The 27,417-nt window shown below is 39.2% G+C and overlaps 1 protein-coding gene across 1 annotated transcript in view; it reads right to left on the bottom strand.

The window, feature by feature from the left end:
- Nucleotides 1-27,417, bottom strand: part of Pard3b (par-3 family cell polarity regulator beta) — a 965,568-nt gene that overhangs the window by 285,546 nt on the left and 652,605 nt on the right. Inside the window, exons 17-18 of the mRNA XM_021162850.2 lie at nt 1,907-2,113; nt 940-1,177 (exon numbers count right to left, since the gene is read on the bottom strand). Coding sequence (XP_021018509.1) covers nt 940-1,177; nt 1,907-2,113 — 445 coding nt within the window. The remainder of the gene's footprint in view (nt 1-939; nt 1,178-1,906; nt 2,114-27,417) is intronic.

Here is a 27,417-nt window from a genome sequence, read left to right as displayed (position 1 = left end):
GGGTAAGGAGACTCTAGGCGCACTGTCTGAGGTCAGGGGCTAAGGGCAAGCATCCTTAGGAAGTCAGCCGTGACAGTATTCTCCACCAGCAGCAACTGGTATAGTAAAGAGCTATATGAACCCAAAGGTGCTCACCTAGAAAGGACCCCGATGGTCAGTTTGCATCACCTAAAAAAGTTAAAGCATTTTCCAATGCCCTTCCCCTGCACATGTTCCATAGACAAGGCAGTTATGTCCAGGAAGGAGATATACATTTTGGTTTACATTGAAGTAGTTGTGTAAGCCTCTGGCCAAATGACCAGAAATCAGCCACAGTACTAGGACTCCAAAATGTAAAGTAGGTAGTTTCAACAGAGTATGTTTTGGAGGATAGCTGTATGAGAAGAACCAAACTGTGTTCTGACTATGTGCTCGGTGCTCCTAGCCATTGAATCCACTGTATGTAACATCTTATCTCCTATGTCTCCCAGCCCTGCAGGGCCCTCGGGAAGGTATGGTGTTAGCCCCAGTCTGAAAGGAATGGAGAAAAGATGCATGGAACCTCTGGCTGAGACATGGAAGATCATAGGTGGAGGCCAGGATCACACAGCCCTAATCTCAGGTATATCTCTAGTGCATCACAGTGCCTTTGTAGGTGACAGCTACCATGTTGGGGACCTGAGACACACTTCCTATGCTTTTCTAAGTGTTGGCCTTTTTTGACAACAGTGTTATGACAGTTGCACGTCATCAGCACAAGGTTCAGGAGACACCTTAAAAGGCTTTTTGTGCCTTCTTCACACACAAACAATACAGTTATAGACTTGACTTTTACGAATGTCTTGATTTTTATGAATATAGCTGAAGATGAGAGAAACCTTGACCCTTTTTCTGAGCATACACAATGGCGTGCTTTAGCTAGGAGAAACAAAGCTAAGCACCTTCACAGTGGGCCCTTACCTCAGCATGGCACCAAAGCCCTTCCTCTTCATTTTCCTCTCTGCGTCCTCACGTTCCTCCTTCAGCTTTTTTTCCTTGACTTTCAGCTTGCCCTTTCCTTTTTTCTTCTCCTTCTCTTTTGTTTTTTTGATGTTCTTGGCTTTATTTTCCACATTGTCTAGCTCGGGGTTTCCCTGAGGGGCAGACTCACAATTCAGAGTTGTGTGGCCTGAGCGAGAGCTCTTATCAGACAGACCATCTGTAGAGAGAAAAATCAATACCCGTAGTCAGGGGCACTTACCACTAGTATATATAAAATACGTCAACATGTAAACTACAGAAGGCGCACAAGTACTCTGTGTTCTGCTGAACCACATGGCTGCTTGTACCCTTTGAAGGTAGGGTTTCTTAGCCCTGGGTACTTCAAGCAAGGTCTGAGGCTAGGAGTGGGTCACACTGGTTGCTAGCTGGTAGCACAAAAGGCTTGAAATGTGCTAAAGCAGTAACCTCTCTGAAAGCTAGCTTGTTAACCTCGGATCACTTCAGAAAGCCCACATGCTGGGAACAAACAGGGTGAGTTTCTTTCCAAAAGAGATCTTTGCGTATAAATATAACCCACTGCTCCTACGCAATTAATGCAGTCAGTCCTCTGGTTGATGTTGCTTTTAATGATTCAAATAAGAATGTCAAGAAACGCATGCTTAGTGCTCCTGCCCTAAGGGTAAATGACAGTTGGTCCTTCTAAAAAAGTGAAAGAGAACTTTTTTTCCCCATTTGCACTGTGAAATAAATTGCACATTGCATCCTCCAATCTAATGCTCCTTAAGCCAAAGGGCAAAACATATCAGGAAAATGAATTACTTTTAATATCAAAAATATAATTGTGATCCTTAAATCATTTTTTTCAGTAGTTAAGTGAACATTTTCGTTTATAATATGCAGATGGTAATGAGATGAAGAGCCCACTTAAGGGGGCATATGGCCCTACCCGCATCTGCCTCTTCTGGCCCATCGTATGATTTGTCGATGGCTGCTCGGAAGCTCTCGTTGCAGCCTCGGCCTCGCACCATGTGTGGTCTGGGCCTGTGGAAGGGTAGGTCATTCTTCCTGACTTCAGCCACAGCCGTCTGTAGGCTCTCCAAGGAACTGGACTTTTTCAGACCCAAAGTTGGACCAAAATCTTTGCCTGGAGAGTCTGGAAGAGAAAAGGTGAAAGGTCAGCCTTCTCTATGATAGAGTAGTGAGCTATGGTGGAAAGACTCATAATTCTGAGAATAGTTCTGGCTGGGCAGTTTAGAAAAGACTGTGTTAAGTCAGTAAACATTGGTGGTTGAACTCCAGCTTTGCCATTATCTTTGGTTATCTTGGGCAAGTAGGCTGCCATCTCTGAACCCCAGTTTCTTTTTCTACAGCTGTGGTAAGATTTTAGATGACAGTATTTAAATTTGTTTTACTCAGGGAAACTTATACGTATGTGTATATATGCATACATAGATAGACATACATGTGAACTTGAAAAGCCACTAAACTAGTCACTATCTATAGATTGTATGTTTGAGAGGATATACATCCACGTACACATATGTGGTCAGAGAGACACACAAACTCTTTGTAGAATGAACTGGCCTCAAACTCACAGAGATCTGCCTGCCTCCTCTTCCTAGGCCAAGGCATCCAGACTCATAATCCACCTAACACAATCTGTGCTTCCCCTTCGTACTGATCAGTCATCTCATCCGCTCGACCCGTTATTACTGCCAGGGTTGTTTATTTGATTGGCCTGGAAATCAAACCATTAGTGATTACAATTTTCATATTTAAGTTCTTTACATTATCATAAAGACAATGCATGGTGAATTAAATTTACTTATTCTGTGAATAAAGCAAAGCAAGGAAGAAAACAACGTTTCCTAATGCTGTTGCTCCGATTCTAGTTCCATTTGAAGTGCAGGAAAAGCCTCCTTTAATATAATAGACAATTACAGCACAGAGATGAAAAACATAGAGAGTTTTCAGGGCCTATCTTTTACCATAGACTATCTGCTTCTTGTACAGTTTTTCTTGCCCAAGGCCTGCTCCCCTCCACTCCATTCCTCGACTCCACTCCTGTTCCAGCCAGTCTCCTTATTATCAATAACAAGATTAAGTGATGGAAATATTAGTAGGCAAATGGTTACTTAGAAGATAGAAAAAAATTCCATTAAGGTTTTTGTTTCAGCACTCTCACTGTCTACCAAGGCCTGGCTGTTCCCCTCCAGTTACCAGGGAGAGACTATTGTCATCAAGAGTATGCACCATGTTTCTGAAAATAACTGTGCAGCTTGTCCACATATGTGACATCAACACATGTATGTGTTTTATCTACTTCAGTGCACACCAACACTCAAAGGCTTGGCAGATGCTCTACCTTTTAATATTGCTATCCCTGTTTTCATTTTTACTTCCACTGCTACCACAGATGTGACTCTAGCTTCTCACTGTATACTACAAGGGCTATAAGACAAGGCCAGGCAGCAGTGATAAGTCTAATGTATGCAACAGCCTCATAAGTTGGTTAGCAGCATAGACTTCCACTTTTGCTGGAATATGTAAAGAACTGTAATAATAGCTACCAATGTACAGAATTCTCAGAGTGTGCCCAGCACCTCCCTGCCTTTCACTGATATTAACTTACTATAATCCTTTCACTTGTGGTACTAAGGTATTGTTTGGAGCTAGGGAATCAAATTAAAGGTCCTAGGTATGATAAGCAAATGGTTTATTACCAAACTAACTCTTGTCCCCCTGTTAGCATTTGTAGATAAGAAAAGATAGGGTACATGCTAAAGTTACACACTTCATGTCCCCACGGGGCACTGAACAGAGGCAGTCCAACTGCAGCCTTTCTGTTTTGTATCACAAACCTTACAACCTCAGGACGTGTTCTGTGCCTGCCCACTACTTGATTATGGTCAAGGTTCTTAAGCTGACATACATTTTCCTCATCTCCAAAACAAAAAAGTATTAGTCTAGATGAGCCCCGGAGTCCACCCAGTCAAGCCAGCACACCGCAAGAATTAGATATTACATCATGGTTTCATCATTAACTTGCAGGAGGCAAAACTTACAGGAACAATACACACAATGATAATAAACACATTTTATAGATGACAGTGCATAATCAATAAAGGAAACTGAGAAGAGACTGAGAAAAATACAAGAAAATTCAGGGACAAATTGCAGGTGCTATTTGCAAGCATAAACACTAAGGCTGTGTTACAGTTAAATCCAGCAAAAAGCACTCTCCCCATGCACAGCAAGAAGGTGAGATTAAAAAAAAAAAAGAATCGAGTAAGATTATTTCTGACAAGGAAAACAAAAGACAACACAGAGGTTTGGGAATATTGAGACAATGGTAAAAGCTTTAGAATTTACAGAAAATATTTTTTAGCATCAACCCCTAGGGATATCTGGCATGAAATTTGGTGAAAACACGAAGAAAAGAGCTAACTGAGTAAGCCTAGATCCTCTGTCAACAACAGCAGCCATCTTTTATTTATTAATTGCCACTCGGGAGATTATATTAGAGCCCAAACCGTAAGCATTCACATCAACCTTTAGCAATAAATTCCAGGGAAGTTGAAAGTGAATAAATCATCTGAGATATGAGGCATGTTATCTAAAATGAGCCCACATACATCTCAGCAAGCATTTCTGAGGGAGAACAAATATACAGTTATGGATTCTAAGAGAATTTGACATAAAGGAGTCTTGGATTTTGTAGGATTGATAGAGTTGGCAATTAATTTGTGTGTGTGCATGTGTGCATGAGTATGTGCATGCGTACCCATGCATGTGCATGCTCCAAATGAGAAACTGCAAGTGCCACTCACTGGGCACCACTAGACCCTAGGAACATAGGAAAATTAAAATCAAAAGGGAAAGTTGAGTTCTAGACTTTAAATTTGGGCCCCAGGGTTCTCCTCTAGGGGAACAAAAATCAGTAAGCAGGAGGAAGAAATGGAAGAAACACTGATGTTAGCAAAGAGAGTCCTCAAACAAGGAAGGTCCTTTTAAAGATGTACAGGTGCTATGAATAGACCAGAATGAATTTCCTGGAGTTAGGGGACCTTACATAAATCTGCACTAGGCCCTTATGTATTCTTTCACACTAGGTCAAAGTTGCCAGGGCAGGAAGGTGTCAGTTGGTGAGCACCAATACTAAGTCCCAAATGAAACACTTGGAGGAAAGTCGCCTATCAGGAAGAGATTTTCTCTCTACCCTACTGCTACCTTCATCCGTTTTGGTTTAGGCTGACAATGTGCAGGAAGTTTTACAGCTTTCAGGATGAGACAATTCCCATTCTATTTCTGGTCTCACCATTTACACACAGAGATGATATTTTTTTTCTAGGTTCTCTCTAAAGGTGGAGGTCTCCTTGAAGAAGTAATAGAAAATGACCAATTTATCCAAATCAAAACCTCAGCTATTCAAACCCATTGAAATCATCCCCAAATATGACAACTCTTCACGTTTTCCTTCGTGGCTGAAGTGATAGAGGCTGTGGCCGATTATAAGCAATTGTCTGGGCAAGTGATCTATGGATACCAGGTGTTATTTGTCCTGGGATGGACCTTGTCCAAATTTGAACACTTGTTTGTCTCATTTTGAGTATTCACAGAAGGAATTTGCAGTTGAGTGTTTGGTGATTTCCTGGCCAGCTTGGGCTAGTTGCAAATGCCAACTTTTAGAGCAAGGTTTGCATTTTTCAGACTTCTCTACCAGGTGACCATGTTCTCTGTGTTTTAATGAACTTTCTGTTCCCTCACAAACATGAACTTGACACACATGGGTATCCTGAAGGAAATGATAACATTATGAAGACTGTTAAAAGAAATATCTTAATAAAAATAATTCATGGGTGCTATAATAAAATATTATTGAACATATTCATTCACCTTCTTCCAGAAAAATACAGAATCAAAACAACATCAAACCAAAACCAGATATAGCCATCAAGATGGATAGGTGTGTAAGAGTATACAAGACAGCCACATTATACCAAGCAAGCAAGGCTCAAAGAGCAGCAGTGTAACAGTTATGAGAAAGGGCTGTGAACTTGTGGAATCCTCTGGGCAAGGTACAGCCATGGTACTCATGACTTCACAGCAACTATGGATGTATGCACCAGGTGTGCACAAGGATGGGCCAGGGGCTTTACCTCTTACTGGTGAGCTATTCGTTACTGATAGATCAGTAAAGGGGGAAGCACAACCCTTCTGTTTTGTACCCACTAATAACTCCACTAGACTCTAGTGGATAGTTCTGGCACAGTGGTAATACAGAGAACCTTGGTTAATCCAAACAAGTCACAAAATAATTAAGCGTCATGGTTTGGGGAAGGAAACATAGGTATGAGGGGAAGTTGATAGGAATGGGGTAATATAGAAGAGAGTATGGGAGAGTAAACAGAATATAAATCAGAATATAATATATATTATATATCAAATATTATATTATATACATGTATGAGTATACATACATGAGTGTGAATAACATGTATAATATGTGTATCATAGTGAAATAACAATCTTAACCAATTATATATAAATAGAAATGGAAAAATATGTGAAGAAGTTGTGCTATCATTTTTCCCACAAAGAATTGACATAGAGGTCCCTGAAGAACTGCTTCTACAGTTCAGTTTCTGGTACACTATCTGCCTGCTTACAGGAAGTCCGCAGCAGTTCTCAAGTACAGAGCAGCTGCAGCAATCAGGGGCAAGGCACGTGGAATTTCTTTATTATGGAAGTGTATAGGGCGTTAAAGTACTCATTTGGAGGTCAAATAATCTAACATAAGCACCAAACTTTCCTACCAAGGAAACTGAACCTGTGAATGCCACCTAGCCTTTCTTGGCCTTGCTGGTGGTGTATCCTCAGTTTCTTAGTTAGAGTTTACTACTGTGTAAAACTCTACATCTTCATCTGAAGGCTGCTAGCAGAATACTGGCTTCCAGGAAGCTAGGATGAGGGTCTTAAAAAGCCCACATCCACAGTGACACACATTCTCCATTAGGGCCATATATTCTAATAGTCCCACCCCCTGGGCTGAGCACATACAATCACACTCATCCCAGAGATACAGTCAATGTTTAGGGTAGAGCTAGAGGAACATGCAGATGGTGGTGGTAGGTACCCTCTTTATCCAGTGCTGTAAGGTAGAAGTTTTACTGATTAGGTGGGGGGTTACCGTTTCCAAACACACTCTTAAAACATGGAGAAAGCATTAGCCTAGGTTTCTAGGTCGAGATCTCCATGCCAAAACACAGTATGAGCTGGAGTACCTTCCTAGGGGCCTACTGGGATTCAGGCCTCAGTTTCCGATTCCTGTACCTACCTGGTAGTTGAAACTGGCCACTGGCTTCTGAAAAGCAGGTGATTTGTACAACAGCAGCTAGAACTGTCCAGAGAGATGTGGTCTGTGATGAACATTAAGAGGTAGGGTATAGGAGACTCAAGCATCTATACTTGACCTGCGACCCTGAATTACTCATCTCTCTTAATTACCATTAAGTATCTATGGTAAATATGCAATTGTTACCCCTGTGTTATCTCTCTATATTTCAAGTTAATTTTAGCCTAGTGCAATTGAGTTGGTTCACAGCACCAATGCATTCTTAAATGTAACCACAAGATGAAGAAAAAGACTTCATAAGGCATTTCCATTTCCTTTTTAAAAATCATAAGAAAGACAGACATTTTATAAGCACGGTGTATGCATGTGAATGTGCAGGTATGGTTAACCTCTTACCCACTGAGCCATGTGTCCAGCTCAAGACCCATCTTTTAATAAGCAACTCTTTCTATTTTGTCTTTTGAAATAGGTCTATATGTTCATCCATACATCTCAGAGTAGATATTGTTAGTCAGATTAATAGTAGACTCTTGCTTGCCCTGCCCCTTAGGCTATAATCATTTAATTAGTCTGAGATTTCATTGGCAATGTTTAAACTTTCCCACTCAAGCATTAAAATCACACAATAAAAGAATGCCTCATCCAGAAGACCAGTAATTGGGTTTTCCATTATTGATGAAATTGCTTCTAATGCATTTTTATTAAAAATAAATTATTTGAGAAAGTATTCACTTTCAGATACATGGTAAGTTGCTTTTTCCCCTTGGTGAGAATGAAACAATTAACATTATATTAGTGTTTATATATTTATATGTATAAGATATATAATCTATGACTTCTATATCCGGTGATCACTTACACATGTGTATACATACATATATAAAACCAATAAAAATATACTAATTTGATATCTTGTATTTGTTGGCTCTCTAGGTCTTAGAAAGGTGATGAAGTGAGTGTGGCTTCCCTTTAGAGAGTTTTCAGCAGGTCAGTATATGGCAGAGATGAATAGAGATGGGTTAGAAGCAAATCTGGGGAGGGCCTGTGGGAAAGAGGTGGATCCTGTCCACACCAAGAGGGAGGGTTCCCATGGAGTTGGAGGTGTGGTAGGAAGATAGGCTCCTGCAAGTAGGCTGACATAAGACAAAGAAGAATCGGTAGAGACAGAGACGAAGCGGATAGGGGGACTCTGGGTCTGTGCCGAGAGCTGTAGTCTCCAGTGAATGGGGTTGAGGTGGGAAGACAGGCTCCTGCAGGTGGGCTTCTAACAGGGTAAGGGAGAGAATGGTGTGACTGTAATGGAGAACTGGATGGATAGTGAGAATCACCTGCCAGGGTCCTAGCCTCATGCTCACTGGGAGGCTCTGCTAGACAGTCTTTCCAGATATCAGGAGGGAAACAAAGGGATGGAGCAGGGATGGAAGGAAAGTCTGAGAGGGTCTGCAATTTGAAGATTCCAATAATATCAAGGACCCTGAAGGTACCTAGTGAGAATAAAGTTTGAGTCCTTCCTAAAATAAGGGGTTTGTGTTCTGTAGGACATTAGGGACAGGATCAAAATTACAATATTTTCCAGGAGTCTCAACATGAAATTGGAGGAAGCCAAACATTTGTCAAGATGGCTTGCTATCATTACCAATTTGGCCTTGCATTATTATGAGCAATGAACTTGGGCAAACACTGAGAAACACTTTCCTGGTTTCATGGGGAGCTGTGATGTGAAATTAATAGTCTTAAAACTCTTCAAATGAAAAATTATTATAAATTCCAAGTAGGAGCTCACAATCACTTACTCCCCAATACATTTTACTTTATCTTTCATTTTAGACTGCATTTACTGAAATTTTTGTGTACTTGGTTTCTTTTGTAAAGTGGGTTCCCTAGAGGCAAGACATCGTACGTGCTTTAATAGATATCATTGAAGACCCATTAGCCTTGAAAAAGCCTCTCCATAATCTCCAAATGTATAATTTCCCAAATTATGTTATCTGTGCTAACTGTGTCCATAATGGGCCTAATTACCTTCTTGCCTATCTCAGGATTCCAAATATTGATCATCATTCCAGGCTTATCACAGTGCCCTGCTCCCTATTCATTACCATGGGGCATAATGCAATCCAGCTTTGCATTATCTGCTGTCATTCGGGTCTCAGTTCTCTTACTGGCAATTTCCAAGTTCTGTGGGAGCAGGGTTATTTTTTTCTTAGTTGCATAAATCCTGGAGTCTTTTTATCATTTCTTGAAACTCATATCCAAATGTTCAGTAGTAAACTTCTCATTATGATTCATACATTTGCATAATCTCTTCTACCCTGTCTCAAACATTGTCTGTTTTAAAGTGAAAATATCCAGGGAAAATATGGGAAGATTATGTGAACAAATACCCCTTTGATTATGAGGATTCAGAGGATTCACATGGCCCTCCAAGTGTCTTACAAATGTTGCTATATACTTGAAATATTTCTCCTCAAACTCCTTCTTTTATGTCAAGTGTCAAGATCTTAGGCCAAGGTGTGATTTTTTTGTTTTGGTTTGGTTTGGTTTTATTTGTTTGTTATGCTTTTGGGTTGTTTTTTTTTACTCAAATTATAGTCAGCAAATCTAATGAATAGCTAACTCATTACACTTATTAATATCACCATTTTTTTCTATTTGCAGATTAGACATGTAAACTATGATTCAATTGAAAGGAGCCAAATATCTACCTGTCTGTCTGCCTGTCTGTTAAATCTAAGGTGTCTGTCTCTCTGTCTATGTAAAACTGTACCTGATAAGGCAACTAAAGAATACAATCACCTCTTCTTCAAAACATACTGGATTGTTCTAATGTTTTCATTTTCCTTCTGTAAGCTTTCCTGAATTTTAAACATACACACATTTGTATGTATGTATGTATGTATACAGTACAGTACATTTACATGCATTGCATATAAAAAACATTACAAAATTAAGGAACCAGTATTGATTTTCTAAGAAGGGTAATGTTACTATTTTAAGGAAAATATTTCTTTATTATTAAACTAGGGGGAATAAAAGGACTCATTTGAGGGTTCATTCAATCTGCTATTTCCTATATATGAAACTGGACCTGTGAATGCCTCCACTTTTCTTAGCCTCATTGATGGTGTATCCTCAGCCCAGAGAAGTACTCAGTCAATGATTAATATAGGAATAGAAGAATCCACAAGCAGCGGGGGACAGGGGGCTGAGACACATTGATGTCCTTCTTGTTCAGTGCTCAGAGATTTTCTATCTGGAGCAGCATCCTCTAATGCTTCATTTCCTCCGAGCCCCCATCCAGCATCTGTTCTTTGTTAGCACAACCCCGGGCTCTTTTCTGTCGCTTTCAACGATTTAATATCTCCCGCTCCACCTGTAATTACTCATCTCTGTATCTTGCCTTTCTCTTTACCCTAGTCATTCCTTCACTTTCCTTCTTTCTTTGTAACAGTAACCATTTCTACCATTTCTACTTAATGTGCACTTTAGTCGTCTTTTTATCACCACCAGGAGAACAGCTTTGTCTTCCAGCTCCTCCTTGTATATCTCGGTGATGGGCTTTCCACTCTGAACACAGGCTGCTTCAATTTTTTTCCTATATCTTTTTACTCTTTTGTGTGGCTGCTTCAGCTGCACATCTTTTTTGTGCTTAGTATTATTGAGTGTGTTGTATCTTTATGTGGGTTTTATACCACATTACTTCCAAAGCATAAAGAAGTGTAATACAGTTCTAAAACATCATAACTAGAAGTCCATATGTAACTGGTTTGTGAAAGGTATCCTCACAAAAGTGTTTTACATGCATACTAGGTATCTGCACTTTTTATTTGTATTAATTTTTATCAGTTTTTTCTGAATTTCAGGAGGAATTTTTGGATCATATTCATTCATACCCAACTCCTTCCAGATCCATCAACCCTCTAGCTGCCCACTTAATGTCTTCTAATCCTTTTGGTGCTACCCATATTGTTGTTGGGCATGTGGCCTATTACTGGGGCATGACTGACTTACCAGGGGCCATATTCTTAGAGAAAACTGTTTCTCCTTCTCCCAACAGCTATTGCTTATCAATATCTCCATGGCTAGAGGTGGGATATCATTCTCACCTCCCCTCTCCATGCTGGGATTTAATCTGGCTTGAGACTGAGCAGGTCTTACACATGCTGTCATAACCGTAACCCATTCATTGGTGCAGCTGCTCTGTTGTATTGGGAAGACACTCTTTCCTGGTTGTTATCTACCATCTCTGTCTGGCACAATCTTTTTACCTCCTTTTCTACAATAATCCCAGAGCCTTGGGAGGGAGCATGTATTTTAGTTGTCCCATCGAGGATATCTATGGTTTTCAGGGTTAAACATTTCTTATACTTAAAAACATTTCTCTGCCTTTTATACTTAATTGAGTATAATTGAAAAATTAGCTGCTCAGAGTCCTGTTTACTGTTCTCTAAAGAAGTGTAAGGTGAGAGATTTTAGTTTTGTGCCAGCATGAATTCTGAGTTCACTACAGGAATTCTTTCAGTGAGATATCAATTTAATGCTAAAATGTGAAGCCCAAATGAAGCCAGCCAGCCAGTGATGTTTACTTTGTATTCTGGCTTCAGTAATGTGTCCTCCTAAGATAAACACAGAACAAGTGCACTGGAAGCCAGCATTGCCCAAGTTCTTACAAAAAGCCCACATCATGCCCCATTGATTCCACACAAATCCAAATGCCAGTTCCTGATGTGAAGCAGAAAGAAGGAAGGAGGAAGGAAGAGTAACTGTCCACAGGAGTGTGTTCTCCAGTGAGCGGTGGGGTCTGCCAGTGGGAACTGCTCTATTTCAGGCTGTGCGCAGCCACAAAAAAAAAAAAAAATGTTGTGCTTCAAGATTCATGTATTTTGCATAGTTTCTAGTCAGTATGAGCTTCTATAATAATAATAATGAAAAACCTAGGTGGCTTATGAAAATTGGGTTTTCTCACAGCTCTATGGCCTGGGCATTTATGGTCAAGGAGTTGTTTCATTTGGTATCAGGAGAAGGCCCACTTTCTAGTCCATAGATGAATGTTTACCCAACATGCCCTCATATTATGGAATGACCTGTTTCTCTGTACACATCTGTCTCGACCTGCCGTACCCGTCTGTCTATTCTTTTAGCAGAACATAGTTCTGCTCATTCACTTCTATACCTGAACTCATCTCTGCAACTTCTCTCTCACACTAGTGATCCATAGGGACAGGCTTACTACAGCAGCTCAGCTGGAGTTCATTGGCTCATCAGCACCAGCTTCAGAAATACTCTTATAGCCCTATTGCTTCCCAACTTTGACTTTTTCAAACTCTGCCTCTTAATCCCTTAGGGTCACTCAGTAATCTACACACACACACACACACACACACACACACACACACATACAATGTTTAACCTGAGAGCTAACATTAGCAATTAATATTGGAATAAAAGAATCTGTGTTTATCTTGACCAAGGGAAGTAGGAATACTAGGAAAACAGCCACCCTGAAACCCTGTATCTTGTAATTTTGCTGTTAATCAATACATTCTGAAGTTGTGGTAAATCTAAACCTGTTTGTCTATGTTCTTGATATAACATACACATAACAAGTATTATGTAACCAATCTTAAACACACGGCACCTTTTATCTGAGTTTTGATTTAAGAAACTTTTGTCTGCTTAAAACAGCAAGAATTTCAATCTAACCTATGATAAATGTGGGGATTTCCAATGGCATTTGTGCTGTACTTGTATTATGGCTCCTAAATGTCAGAACCAACACTTGGCTCTCTTCCAATTTCTCATCAAGTCCTCTGAGAGTGCAGACAAAGACATGCGAACCCCTAGACTCAGCCAGCCTGCTCAAGTGCTGCTTGAGGCAGACTTGATCTGGACTCCCCTGGAGCTAACGTTCTTCCCACTTTTTGTGATACTTTATAAAGAAGACATGTTCAATTCCAGATACACAACAAACTGAACACACACAAACTGACAGCACAGAATTTCCAACGGAGTTATCTGAGAGCAATAGAAGCCCCCCAATATTTGGACATAGACTCATAGTATATAGTACGGAGGTTGGCAAGGTTAAAAGTATGTAATATACTTTGACCATATCTCTGAAACTCCTGTGCCTGCCTTTTTCTCTCCCTTCAAACCTCCAGTTAGTCCCCTTTGCTTCCCTGGACATTTTTGTTTCTACTATCAAATCACATATCACATATACATATGATTTCATGTATGTATGTATGTATGTATGTATATATGTAAAATCTAGGGTTCATAAGTGAGGGAAAATGAGTGATAATTATCTTTCTGATTTGGATTTAATTCACTAAATATGATTATCAATGCATGAATATATATTCCCATATTGATATAATTTTGTTCTTCTTTATGCTAGAATGAAGTTTGATTATATACATATGCCATGCTTTCTTTACTCTTCTGTTGGTAAGCATCAAGGGTAGTTTCATATGTAACCATGGTGATCAGAACTGTAATAATCATTGATATGCAGGTGCCTTCTTGCTATACTGATTTAACCTCACTTGGAAATCTTTGCATGAATGCCTAGCAATGGTAGAGCCATGTCATAGGACAGTTCTATCTTTAGTCTTCTAAGGAATCTCTATTGATTTCCACAGTGGCCCCACTACTTTATCTTTCCACCAGCGATGTAGAAGGGTCCCCTTCTCTCGATTCCTCACCAGCATTTGATGTTAGCTTCTAATGATTGTTATCCTGACTGAGGTAGAGAAGGAATCTCATTGTAGTCTTAATTTGCATTTCTGTGCGGGCTTTTCAATGTTTTTTGTTTTCAGTCATTTATGCCTCATTTCTTGGGAAGTCATTGTGGGTTTTTTTGTTTTTTGTTTTGTTTGTGTTTTGTTTTGTTTTTTAGCATTGATTGGGCTACTTGACTTCTTGACGTTTAGGTGTTGACATCTTTATATATTCTATACTTCTTTGTATGTTCTTTGGTTAGATGTATGGCTAGTGAAGGTTTTCTCCTATTCGACATGCTGCCGCTCCCTAGCTGCAGCCTTTACTATATAGAAGAGGCATTCTCATTTAATGTAATCTCATTTGTCAGTTGTTGGCATTGCTTAATTTCCTAAGCTATCAGAGTTCTTTTTAGAAACTCCTTGCCTATGTCTATGTTTCCAATAATTTTCTTCTACCTGCTTCAGAGTTTCAGGTTTTACATTAAGGTCTTTTCCCGTTTGGAGCAGATTTTTGTCCAGCGTGAGAGATAAGGATTAATTTCACTCTTCTACTTGTGGATGTCCAATTTTTAATGCAACATTTTCTCAAACGTATAGTTTTGGCATCTTTGTCAATAATCCTGTGGCTGTGCCTCCATATGTGTACATGTGGGTCCTCTATGTCATTGAACTGTATGGCTGTTTCTGTGTGAGTACTATGACTACTATGATTTTTTATAACTATGGATCTTTAATATAACTTGTTCTCAGGTATGGTGGTACCTCCAGCATTTTTCTTTTGTTCCTTTTGCATTGCTTTGGATAGCCAGAGTCTTTGTGCTTCCATTTGATCTTTAGAATTATTGCTTTCTATTTCTATGAAAATATTGGGATATATTAATATATAATATTTTAAGATATATCTGAAGTGTTTTCTAAATGTCATTGGTATTTATTATATTACCTCCATTTTTACCTCTAATTTTATTTATTTGTGTCTTGTTTTTCTTTTATGTTGGCTAAAGATTTATTGTTTATATTTGTTTTTTCAACAAACCAACTCTTCTCATCAATTTTCTTTCTTTGTATCAATTTCTTTAATATCTGCTTGATCTTTGTTATTTCTTCTCATTTACTGATTTTACTGATTTGTCATGGTATTGTTTTTTAAGGCCATAAGGCCCATAATTAATTCTTTGAAATTTCTCTGATTTTTTTTTAATGTAAGAACTTATAGCAGTAAATTTTTTAATTAGGATTCTTTCACTTCTTTCCAAAGGTTTTGCTATATTGTGTTTTAATTTGTTTCCAATTTTAGGGATTTTGAGGCATTTCTCTCTTGATTTATTTAAAGGTCCAAGTATCATTCCACTGTGAGCTTTTCAAACTTTGTGAGTTTACATATGTTGCTGAGAAAGACACATATCCTGCAGTGTTTGGATGGAATATTCAGTAGATGTCTGTTAAGTCTGTGTATATTCTCATTTAACTTAGCTTTTCCTCTAGATTTTGATCAGATATGCTACCTATTGGTGAGAGTGGGTTAGCAAAGTCACTATCATTGCTTTCAGGCTAATCTTTTCAATGAGGAGCTGTATTATTAAATCTGGTGCACCAATGCATGGCATATACATGTTTAGAATCGTTACTTCCTTTTGCTAGATTGGTCCCCTAATCAACATGAAATGATCTTCAAAAATCCCTTACTAGTTGACCTGAAGTCTATTTTGCTGCATATAAGAACAGCATTGCTTTCTAGTTCCATTTGCTTGAAGTAAAGTCTCCAAATTTAAACGAAACAAAACTGTATGAAATCCTGGATTTCTCTTAAGTAATAATATCAATGAGAGACATGTTATACTCTCACTAATTGATTGCCTCTATGACATCCAATAACAATTGACACTTTGAAGCAGTAGCTATTATTCACACAATACCAGCATCAAACCACTGACATTCAGGTCTACCTAGGTACTAGTTGTGTTACCGTGGTACGTCTTTGTACCTGAGTTCCCTCATAAGTTACAGCTCAGCCATTATAGGATTTGGAAGATTAAATAATACAGAATTGAGAACATGATTTGAGGCACAGTAAATAAGCAACAAATGTCACATCTCACCAATATGTCTTCTTTAATTAGAAAATTTTAAATTCATGTGATAGTATCTGTAAAACATAGGCCAGGGTCATTAGGACCTTTAAATTTTCACTCTGTCTCAAAAACCTTATTTTTCTGTCTAAGATACTTAGCACTTTTCAAATTATTTTCTATTTTCTTCATTCCTAGGAAGAGCCTAAACAGTTTGTCTAAAGAAGTTTAAAGCTGACACTATTTGATGGAATAGCTGCTTGGGAATACATAAAGGTCCACTTAGCTTCTTTCAGCATAGAAATGAGTTCCCCCCTCAAACCAACTAATAAACAATCAACAAAATTAGTAACAGGGCAAGATCATGGATGGTTTGAGTCACCAGACAATAGATGTATGTATGGACAATATTCTAAGAATGCTGAGGTCATCTGGATGTCAGAAAGTGCAGTATGATATGACTTCCTAGATAAAGCTTCAGGAATGAATTGCTTTTGTCTCTGAAGAAGAATTGAACATATAATTAAATAAAAATACAACTTCTGGGGTGGGTAGGCTCTCTGCAAAGGTAGAAATGAGTGAGAAAAAGTAGAGACACGCCTCCTTGATGTAAGCTCACATGGAAGAATGGACAGTAAATATGGGAAGTGAGTAGGAGACCAAAATAAGTTCAAATCCACCATGAAGATGACACCTAGGTAAGGAGGCAGTCAGAAGCCATTATTTTATCTCAAAGGAGTGCTCTGATAATATTGGTACTTCGAGCAAAGGCAATAAATATGAAAGAAGTAAGTAAGATAAATTAAAGAGTGCTGTTTCATAGACTAGAAGTTGTTCTTAGTCAACTGTCTTTACACAGTTTGAATTTCAAGCTTGTATACTTTCTTTAAGAATACTTTTGGCATATTTATTCCACCATCTTACCAGTGAACAATTTTATACAGTGCATTCTCTGAGCCAGCTGGCAAAGTCTGCAGAAATATCCTGGACCATATGAGGGGCAAGAGGTGCTCATGTTCATGTGTCCCCAAGTGAACAAATAAGATGTTTGCCGCCCCTGGCTTAGTTATGACTGTCATGTTCAGAACCATTCCTGCTGCCTCCTAGGCATATTTTAACTATATTTTGTTATATGTAATGATTAATGGGTAGTAAAACTAATAACGTGGGGACACACAAAATAAATGAGGTGACAAATATGAAAAGGAAGTTCCACTTAATGTTGTTGTGAAATCTGACAAGATGCTGGAATTTCCCTATAACTCAACCCGAAGAGTCCTTGCCAGTGGGAAGAGAGGTTACACGAAGGTGACATTTCTATTAATAACTTCTCTCTTGGGGAAGTCTATGATCAGCCTTTCTTGTTCTGAGACCTTGCTGGATTACAGGGAAGGGTCAGAGTCCAGGAAAATACTGCTTCACTTCATCTTAGCAAAGCTTCTGGAGAAACTGGAAGAGGACTTCAAGACCCCAGTTAGCCTCTACTCTACTGCTTCTGCCCCTCTGCTGCTGGTATCCTTTGTTGTTTCCTATCCTGCATAACCTTCTTTCTGGAACAAGCATCCTGGCTTTCTTCGGGGTACTCTGCCTCCTCATCTCTCATCCAGTGTATCAGTGTTCCAGTCATGATTAGTCAGTGGATTCTATCCTCTCTTTAGTTCTGGTTAGCAAAAGTCAGGGCCAACTCTAGTACCATGACCAGGAAAGAGTCATTTGTTCTAGAGGTTATTAAGAATATGAAGCTGTAATTGCTGCCATCTGTCTTGGGTTTCCATAACAATAAAGTAGAAAGAAAGGAAGCAGAATTTCAAGAGATGATATTGAAACCCTGTGATGGTCTACTGCATTAGTCAGCAAATCAGCTTCTTTGCAAAAGCTACTTTAAAATTGAGTCCCTTCCATTACAACCTAAAGGGTCTTGATGTAGCACTCTCTTCTCTACTTGTCATACATATTACACTTGATTCTATCAGCAAGTTATCTCCTTAGGTCTGCTAGGTACATGGGGAATAGGAACATTGCTGCCAATGAACATCCAAACACAGAGAAGAGAGCACTTGGCACTAAATTCTCACAGGCAAATTAAACTTCAGTTTCACTGGTTTTGTGAGAGAAAAATCCCCCCCAACATTAAAGGTCTTATTAAATTGATCTATTCAGTCCAATCCCTGATTCCTCTGTGAAGAGAAAGGACCATTCTCTAGGTAAGAAGAAGTATGTGTAGACACACTATCAATATGAAGAGGAAAAAAATAGTCAGTTCTCGCTCCTGTCGACAAGGACTTCAAAATCTCCCTATGATCACGTGAATTGGAGGTGTGGCTCTAGACTGTAGAGGTGGAAGAGTAAACCCAGTGTGTGTCACTTGGTGAGACTGGAGTGCACAGACTTCCCTTACTTCTCCATGGGTGCCTTTCACGTGCTTTACAGTGAGGAGGGGCCAATGTCTGGAGAGGTCATGCTATATCAGCACTACTGGACAAGAGGGTTAGGAAATCTCTTATAAATTTACTATAAGGAAGTGTGCCTGACAACAAAGGGTTTGATGCAGGAATGACCTGTAATGTAGACCTGGGAATGGAAGACTTGGAACCTTAGAGTTTTACCTTCTGTGGACTTCAGTTTTGATCTGTGTAGTGGGATAATGGAATAATAATAACATTGATGATATCGGTAAAAAAATAATGTTGGTTACTTGTGTTATGATTATTCTGTGTAATTTTACATATACCAACCCCCTCAAATTACATTAATACTATCATCATTTTATAACTAATAAAACTGAGGCACAGTCTGGATAATAAGTCAGTAAGTAACTAAGATAATAGTGAAGCTAAGTCTGTAGATATTTTTAATGATGAAATGAAGTGTTACACATGGACATTATACAGAAATGTTATAAAATGGATTTTCTCAACTGTTGTATGTTGCTGTTAATGGGTTCATGGAATTTTATGTTGTAGGCATCAACTAGCACTGGATTTAACAAGAGAACACTTGCTACAGGGAAAACAATGATCTATACAAGAGTCAAAAATGCAAAATCTAAACAAATATATAGATATGGAGGGTACATGGGCAGGATGAAGAGGACTCTAAACAGAAGTAGCATTACAGACACTTCGGGGACAGAGCAGGAGCGTATGAGAGCCAGCAAGATAGTACCTTGACCACCGAATTGTAGTCTTGGTAGTGAGAAGAGAGATCTATGGTTGAGATGAGATGCAGAGATGAAGTTGGTGGAGAGGAAGGGAAAGAAACTAGAAGGAACTGTAGCTACCAGATAAGCTTGCTTATGATGAATTCCATTGGCATTACAGATTAAAATCCATGACCTTTGCTCAAACACAGTGACAGAGGCACATCTGTCTCTTCTTGAGGACAATGAACCAGGCACAGGCTTTGTAAGAACACAATATTTCAGTTGGAATTCACCTAATACTGAACATATACTACACAAAGACTCCAAACTGGTCTTTGTTTTAGCTCTACAGCAAAGACAATGACTAATCTTTACTTTGAATCTCGAAGGCTGTCCACTCTCTCAGGAGCTTCTCAGAGAGGACATTGACATTTCCTCCTTTTTATAGATGTAGCTATCCAACACAGGGACACCATTTCTGCTTCAAATACTGCAAAGCTATGCTTTACTTTCTAATTATTGAAAGAAATTATAAACAAAACACACAAAGCTTTTCTAAAAAACACACATGTACATAGACACACACACAGGGGAACACTTGCTTCACTGCTGATAGTCTTTTAAAAAGCAGCTATTTTTGTTATTTTAAAATCAACTTCTGAACAAACAATAGGCCATGTTTTTGTAGCCTCTGCCGTGTTCTGGATAAGAACTTTAGAAGGGGCTTGTGATGCATCATTAAATAGTTTCCTCCATCATCGAAGAGCTGAGTTATTGGCACTGGAAATAGCCATGGGGGGAAAAATAAATGTTTATGATGATTTAAAAGACCAATTATAAGCTTCTGCCTTATTCCTTACTCAGCATCCTGCACGGTGTGTAAAAATGATAATGAAAAAACATACTACATTGGAAATTTTAGCTGGGCCGAATGTCAGTTTTCAGTTACACTTAAAGAATAGAAAACATTAGGATACCATTAAGGGTTGCAGAGTAATGGAGGCAGAACAGGATTGTTTTCTATTATTATTATTACTGCCATTAATGGGTCAGAGCCTTCCAAGGGAGTAAAACTGGGGACAATTCAGACACTTTCAATAGAGCATTAACTCTTTCAGGTCAAAAGGGGCCCATTTAGTGGACTGCTGCAGCCATTTAATAAATAGTCCCCTCGTGGCCCGAAAGAATTTATCTCCTGCCTGAAGAGTCTTGCTTAAGAATTTGTACGGTCTCTATTCTATTCCCACAATATTCTGGTAAGAGAAAAGGTTAATTTGCAGATAATTATTTAGGGAGGGAGGGAATATTTTTTAAAGCCGAAAAACAAAAACAACCCGTCACAATGCATCAGTTGCTGAGTTCATATCTGGCATGGATAATGAGCTCAGTGAAGTAACAAAATTAGGCTGAGAAATTAGAGGCCTGCGATGGAACGATTTTCTTTCAAGGGAGGTGGCTGGTAAAATACCTTTTCCCCTTTTGTTCATTTTGTGCAGTTTGTATGAGACTAACTACAGCTAATCCTGTCTCTTTTCAAAAGTTAATGTCAGCTACTAGAATGCTCTGCTTTCTTGACTTAATTGCATAGCTTAACCTCTGACATAACCTTTGAATTCACACCATGACAGCCCAACCTTATAGAAAGTTTTTCTAGAAATCTGAGAAACTTCCCCAAGGTAAGGACTGCTTTCGCTCTCGTGGGTGCAGAGGGAACACTCTGAGAAGATCACCACGTGGAAGCAGCTGCTGAGGGTAGGGAGGGCAGGGGGCCTGCTGGGAATGCTGGGAAGAGGGAATTAGCCTCCTATCTGGTTAAGTTTGAAGTTGGAGGCCCCACAGTCTGATGTACGCGACACTGCTGAACTGTCCACTTAAAACTACAACAGTAGAATTTATGTTATGTATAGCTCACTACAGTTAAAATGCAGATTTTCAAGTCAAATGAGTGCTTATTTTAAAAGACACAGTATAGAATATCGATCAGACAGCAATTTGGATTAAAAAAAAAAAAGTCCAAGTCTATTTTTATTCAGGTGAGGCTGTGGGAGAGAGAAGAGTGCAAACCCTTTATTGCTGTTTAGTTAGTTCGCAAGAACTAAATTAATAAGAATTCCTGGATTCATGCTAGACACAAGTCTCTGGCCATAGTGATGTAAGTGCTCTGGGCTCTTACTTACTGAGGGCTCTGGGTTTTGTATGGAGAGAAGAAAGTGATTTTAGCAATGCAGGACCTATACCTAAGTGAGTTCAGGAAACTTTTAAAAAGTGTTCGATTGTATTAATTGAGCAAAGTAACAAGCTTTACTATAAGAGCTTTATATATGTCTATATTATATTTTAATGATAGCCATCTCTTCTCTTAATCTCTGACACCCTTTATTCTCTTTATCATGTCTTCATTCCTAATAATCCTCCTTAACTTCCATGCCCTTCCTTCTTTTAAAAGGATTTTCTTTTGAGGAAAATACAGGAGAGTCACCTTCCTGAGTCTGGGCTATCTTGCTTAATACAGCGACCTCCGGCCATCCATTTCCTTGCAAAACGTTTCATTTCATCCTTCCTTTTGTGCAAATAAAATTATATTATAGATACACACCACACTTTCTTCTCCACGCATCCACTGATGGTCGCAGAGACTCTTCCACAGCTTGGCTGCTACTGTGAACAGCACTGTGAGAAATGGACCAGCAAGGGCTCCTGGAAGCTGATTTGGATGCTTTGGGCAACATACCCCAGACTGGTATAGCTGGACCACGTGCTTGTTGTAGTTTTAGTATTTTAAGAAATCTTTATCCATAGTGCTTTCTATCCTGATTTGATTAATTTACATCTCACCAGTCAGGGACAAAGATTCCTTTCCCGAGCTCTACAGCCTCACCAACAATGCTGTAGTTTGTTTCATGATGACAGTTATTTCAACTGCTCTAGCAATTCTTTGTCTCAGAAAAATGGTAAAATTCTGATGTTGTTTTAACTGGCACTGTATCCCAATCATTAAGGAAGTCTCTTGCTTAGAATTAAGAAACATGAGTTGGGTGATTTGGGAAAATAGTTTAACAGCAAAAACAACACAACACAAAACAAATCCAAATGTTTTGTTTTGCTTATCCAAGTCACTGGGATACCTTAAAATTTATCATTGGGGATGAAAGTGGGGAGATCTAGAAGGTGAAGTAAAAAGAAAAACCAAGTCCAGTCATTACATTTGGGTTATACTCCTCTACAAAGAAACACAAAATACAGCTTGAAGGGGGGGGGGGATCTTCTCACTCAGCATTTCTTTATTATGCATATTTTTACATAAATTATTTCAGTGTGAGTTTTTGCATTTCTCTCTTGGCTTTTTTTTTTTCTTTTTTCTCTCTCTTGTGCTGAAATGATAATTCGTTGCTTGTATAACTTCACTAATTCCACATTAGAGTTTTGCGGCATGATCAAATAAAAAGAGGTCTAGGGGTCAAGAAAAGAAAATTTGTTTAAACAAACATCTTTGATGATTACAAGATGGATGGGGAATTTCTCCACAGTGCCCCAGCGCGCTGGTGTGCTGAAGCTACTGGTATACGTGGATTAAAGCCAGAAGCCTCGCAAGGAGGATTAATTTCATTTGTTTCTAACCCCATGATAAACATTCTCACATACTCATATGCATTTCAAGAGTAGTCCTTTATGGTCCTTTCCTTCCTCTCTTTATTTCACAGAAAAATAGGCCCTTTTAAGTACATACTATGTAGCCCAGAAGTTCATCATCACTGGGTCATTTGAAAAATGTAAAAAGTTTTGATTTTCTTGTTAAGACAAAATAGTTACCTGTCCTCAGAGGACCGATGGGGACATCTTCAGGAAGTTAAGCTTGACATGCCAGAGTAAGACTTTCTTAGCTACTGTACCAGCCATCTACAGTATACTGTGCGTATTTTTCTACAGTAGCCCAGAGGGAACACTAGATTTGTTTATTAACCTTTCAGAGATAAACAGTATGCCTAGGACTTCTAGAACTTTTACACTTCGGAGAATGTGTAAAAGTTCCCGGAGTTGGTCCCATGGTCCACCTTGCTCTTTGATCATGTGGTGTTCTGATTCCTATTCACAGACAGTATTCTATAACCATGAACCTAAGTAAATGCTTTTCTCACATAACCAATCTGATTTGTTCTCTCCCTGGGCGAGTCCCTTCTGTCCTGTGCCTGTCAGTGCCATCCTGAACCCCTACACCTTCCAAATTGTCTCTGGCTTCACTTTGGCCATTCCCTTTTCCCCTGCAGCAGCCCAGCAGCTACTCTTAATTTAAGAAGCCCTAAATATTGTTGCCGGCAGTGACAGAAGAGCACAGAGACTGGTGGAGCTCAACTAATAAAAAGGCTTTCACGGCATTTCAGCCGTTGCTCATAAGTAAAGTTAAAATTTATGGCTTTTAAAATACTGGATCCAGAAGAGGTCAAGTTAAATGGCTGCCAGTAATAAAAGGAATCAATACCCCATAGCATCTTGAAACAGCCAGCAAACTAAATAAACACTTCATCCAAATCCACTTGGCCCCAAATTAAAAGAACATAAAATACTGTATTTATTTGGTTTGTTCCACATCTACCAAGATCTTGCTTCTTTAGCTCTTAACAGATCCTACCTAAGACAAGTATCAAAAGTTGGTTAGCCAAGTGGCAATTACAGGATACGTTAAGGCTCTGGGTAATTAACAACGTGTTCAATTTATCTGGGAGCCACTTGTAGATTGCTGCAAATATACATAGGGATGTGGGCAGGGACCTACAACAGGCTTTCTGATGCTTGGTATGAAGCAAAACTGGTATCCAATATCCTCTGAGAACCAATGTCACGCTCTAGGACAAGGGGGAAAATTGTTTTTCAATAATTCCTTTTTCCCAGGCTGAACTATGAAACTTAGTCTAGATTTTGCAATGAAAGTTAAACTACTTGCAAGTATAAATAAAACCACAAGGCTAACAACAACTGCACTGCATTGAGAAGAAAAAAAATCGCAGAAAACTGAAAACAGGATAAACCAGGTTTATCACTTTGATTTTTTTTTTCCCTCCCGTCACTTAAAATCATTTGAGGCACAGAAATAGCATTTGCTCTTTTGGTGACAACTAGTTTGTTAATCTGTTGATGCTACTTTTCTGTTTCTAAATCCATGCATGGGGAGGAGTCATGCTTGTATTTTGTCCTGAAGTCATCTTTGTTCCTGACAGGTATTATATGAGAGCTATTATGTTGAAAAGAGGCCACTGACATTTGTCCCTGAGAAGAAATCCTAACACAAAGGAACTCTTTGCCTCTTTCTGATAGCTTATGGCTCAGAAATTTAAATGCATTTGTGCTATCTCTGCTTCAGTATGAAGTATGACCCTGAATAAAAATAAGTGATCAGAAATAAGGAGAGCGCAGGCAAAATGGACAGACTTATTTTCTGGAGCTCTGAGCTGTGCTTTGGCCCCCCACTGGGGATAATAGTGCAGTTTAGGGACATGGAGTTGTGGTCAGAAACACTGGAGAGGATAGTTCCCAGAATTCATTGCTTTGGTTTGCTACTATTTGAAGATGGAGACAGTTCCTTAAGTCTGGGCTCCTGGTATGAGAGTGGTGGCCTGGACTGAGACTGAATTGACCTCATCCTCACAGGGTGCCCAGCCTTTCTTGAAGATGCTCACAGAGAGCATCCCAGAGTTCTAGAATTTCAAACTGAATGGAGGCAATTCCAAGGTCCAAATTTCATATATAAATACAAACAGATAATTTAAAAAGAAATTCTGTCTTTAATCCCAGCACTCGGGAGGCAGAGGCAGGCAGATTTCTGAGTTCGAGGCCAGCCTGGTCTACAAAGTGAGTTCCAGGACAGGCAGGGCTGCACAGAGAAACCCTGTCTTGAAAAAAAAAAGAAAGGAAGAAAGGGAGAAAGGGAGAAAGGGAGAAAGGGAGAAAGGGAGAAAGGGAGAAAGAGAGAGAGAGAGAGAGAGAGAGAGAGAGAGAGAGAGAGAGAGAGAGAGAGAGAGAGAGAGAGAGANAGAAAGAAAGAAAGAAAGAAAGAAAGAAAGAAAGAAAGAAAGAAAGAAAGAAAGAAAGAAAAAAATTTCCAACTGGTAAGTCATCATCTCACTTGCTATTTGGACACAATGACATTTTAATGACATCATTGGGGAATTGTGGCAAATATCCATACTCACAAGAGAATCAACTGAGATGTAGAAAAACAGAGAAAGAAAAAGCTGGTGTCAGATTAGATACACAAAAACAACTAACCCTTCATGAGTTAGATCATATCCAAAGCAATGAATGGCAGAAAGACAGGTAGGTACTGTTCTAGCAATGGAAGCTTACAGAAACTGTAGTCTCTGATGTTGGACTAGAGAGGAAATGAGGGATTCCAAATGTAAGCAGCTTTGGCAAGAGAGAGTGTGTGGTCACAATACCACTCACTGGGCAGTTTTTATGTAACCCAGAGAGGAATTTGAGGGCTGAGTGACTTTAATTATTTGAGAACAAATAATTATTTTACAAAGTTTGCTTGATTCCTGAATTCTAGACTAGAATTAAATGGATGTTTGATGAGGAAGGAGATGAGTTATTCTATGACAGGCAAGTTTGAGAAAAATCATTTGTTGTGCAAGAGGCACAGCTCAGTCTGAAGGGCTGCTTAGCAGTTGTGCCGTTCATTTCTCAATAAGTTACTAAAGCCTACCCCACAGCAGCCCCCCCCCCCAAACAACAAATCTTCCATTTTAAGGAGTTCCCCTCCTTCTCATAGCCTGAACATTTTTAGTGGCTTTCTCTCTTCTTAGGATGAAGATGGCTCCTGCTGCTGCGTTATGTCCATGGGACCCATCTTAGCCTATCAGCTGCACTCCTTCTTCAGACATCATCTTTGGCTCTCTCATATAAGCCTTCCAACTTCCATCCTGTTCTACTGTCCAGTTGGGGAAGCTGATAGTGTTATCACAACGGTGTCCTTTCTCTTTGGGATCTGTGTTCTTTGCCATCTGGTTTCCATCCCTGAGACTTCCCTAATGCTCCAAGGTCACCGAATGCCTCCTAATTGCCAGAACCAATAACCTTCTCTCGGTCCTTATTTTGTTTGATCTCTGTACAGCACTGGGTACCTCTGCTTCACCCCTTGTATGTGAAATCCTATCCTCCCTTTGCAGCTGACCATTGCACTACCTGGCTCTTTTCAAACTATGCCCACTCCTTCCCAGTTTCCTCTCCCAGTGCTGTTTTCTGTCTCCCAAAATAAGCCTTCTTCAGGGTTTAGCCTTTAGTTACATCACATACAGTCCTTATTCTCTTTCTTGTCCCAGCATCTGTGTCAAGGGTTGTTGATCACATGATTAAATTACCCTTCCAGGGCTCCCTGTTGGGAATGGCTTTGGGAAAAATAGTACAAACTCTAGAGGATGGCTCACAAAGTCCTTGAGGCTCTTTTGTCCTGCCAGCCTCTCCTCTTCCTGTGTTCTGTGTATATACACTCTTCTTAGTTTAGCTTCTCTTCTGAGTCTCTGCATATTCTAGCTCTAAGACTCTCTCCTCTCTTAGTCACTGGCAACCTGGTACACATTTCCTTAGACATGATTTCTCCAGGAAGCCATTCCTCACAGTTTTAGTCAGAAAAGAAAGAGAGGAAAAGAAAGCAGGTTGATTGCTCAGTCCCACTACCATAATGTAGTGATGACTAGCATGTATCAGGTAGCTGGGTACCTCAGGATATTTGTGAGTGTAATCTTTTCTACAACTCTTGGTGACAAGTGCTGCTATAACTGTCATCCTATGGAAGAGAAAGCTTAAATGTCATGCCAAGGCTACACAGCTCACAAGCAATTGAGCTAGAATTTGAAACCAAGTATTTTGCTTCCAGTTTTCATACCTAAAAAACACAAATGACAGCATCATTTCTTTTTATCCATTGCTAGAATGTATATTGGCCTTTCTTACTAAAACTTAAGCTTTTTGAAGGTAGGGATGCATCATGGTCACCTCTGTTTCAATGCCCTCAATGCCTAGCAAAGTAGACAATCAGGAATTTGTCTTTTGATTGAGTCTCCCTGACCTCAGGCCAGAAGAGTCATCTTTCGTGATTCTTTTTTTTTTTTTTTTTTTTTTTTTTTTTTTTTTTTTTTTTTTTTTTTTTTTTTTTTTTTTTTTTTTTTTTTT

The sequence above is a fragment of the Mus caroli genome, chromosome 1 (assembly GCF_900094665.2).
Source record: "Mus caroli chromosome 1, CAROLI_EIJ_v1.1, whole genome shotgun sequence".
Classification (NCBI taxonomy): domain Eukaryota; kingdom Metazoa; phylum Chordata; class Mammalia; order Rodentia; family Muridae; genus Mus; species Mus caroli.
This window is presented reverse-complemented; position numbering and strand designations above follow the sequence as displayed.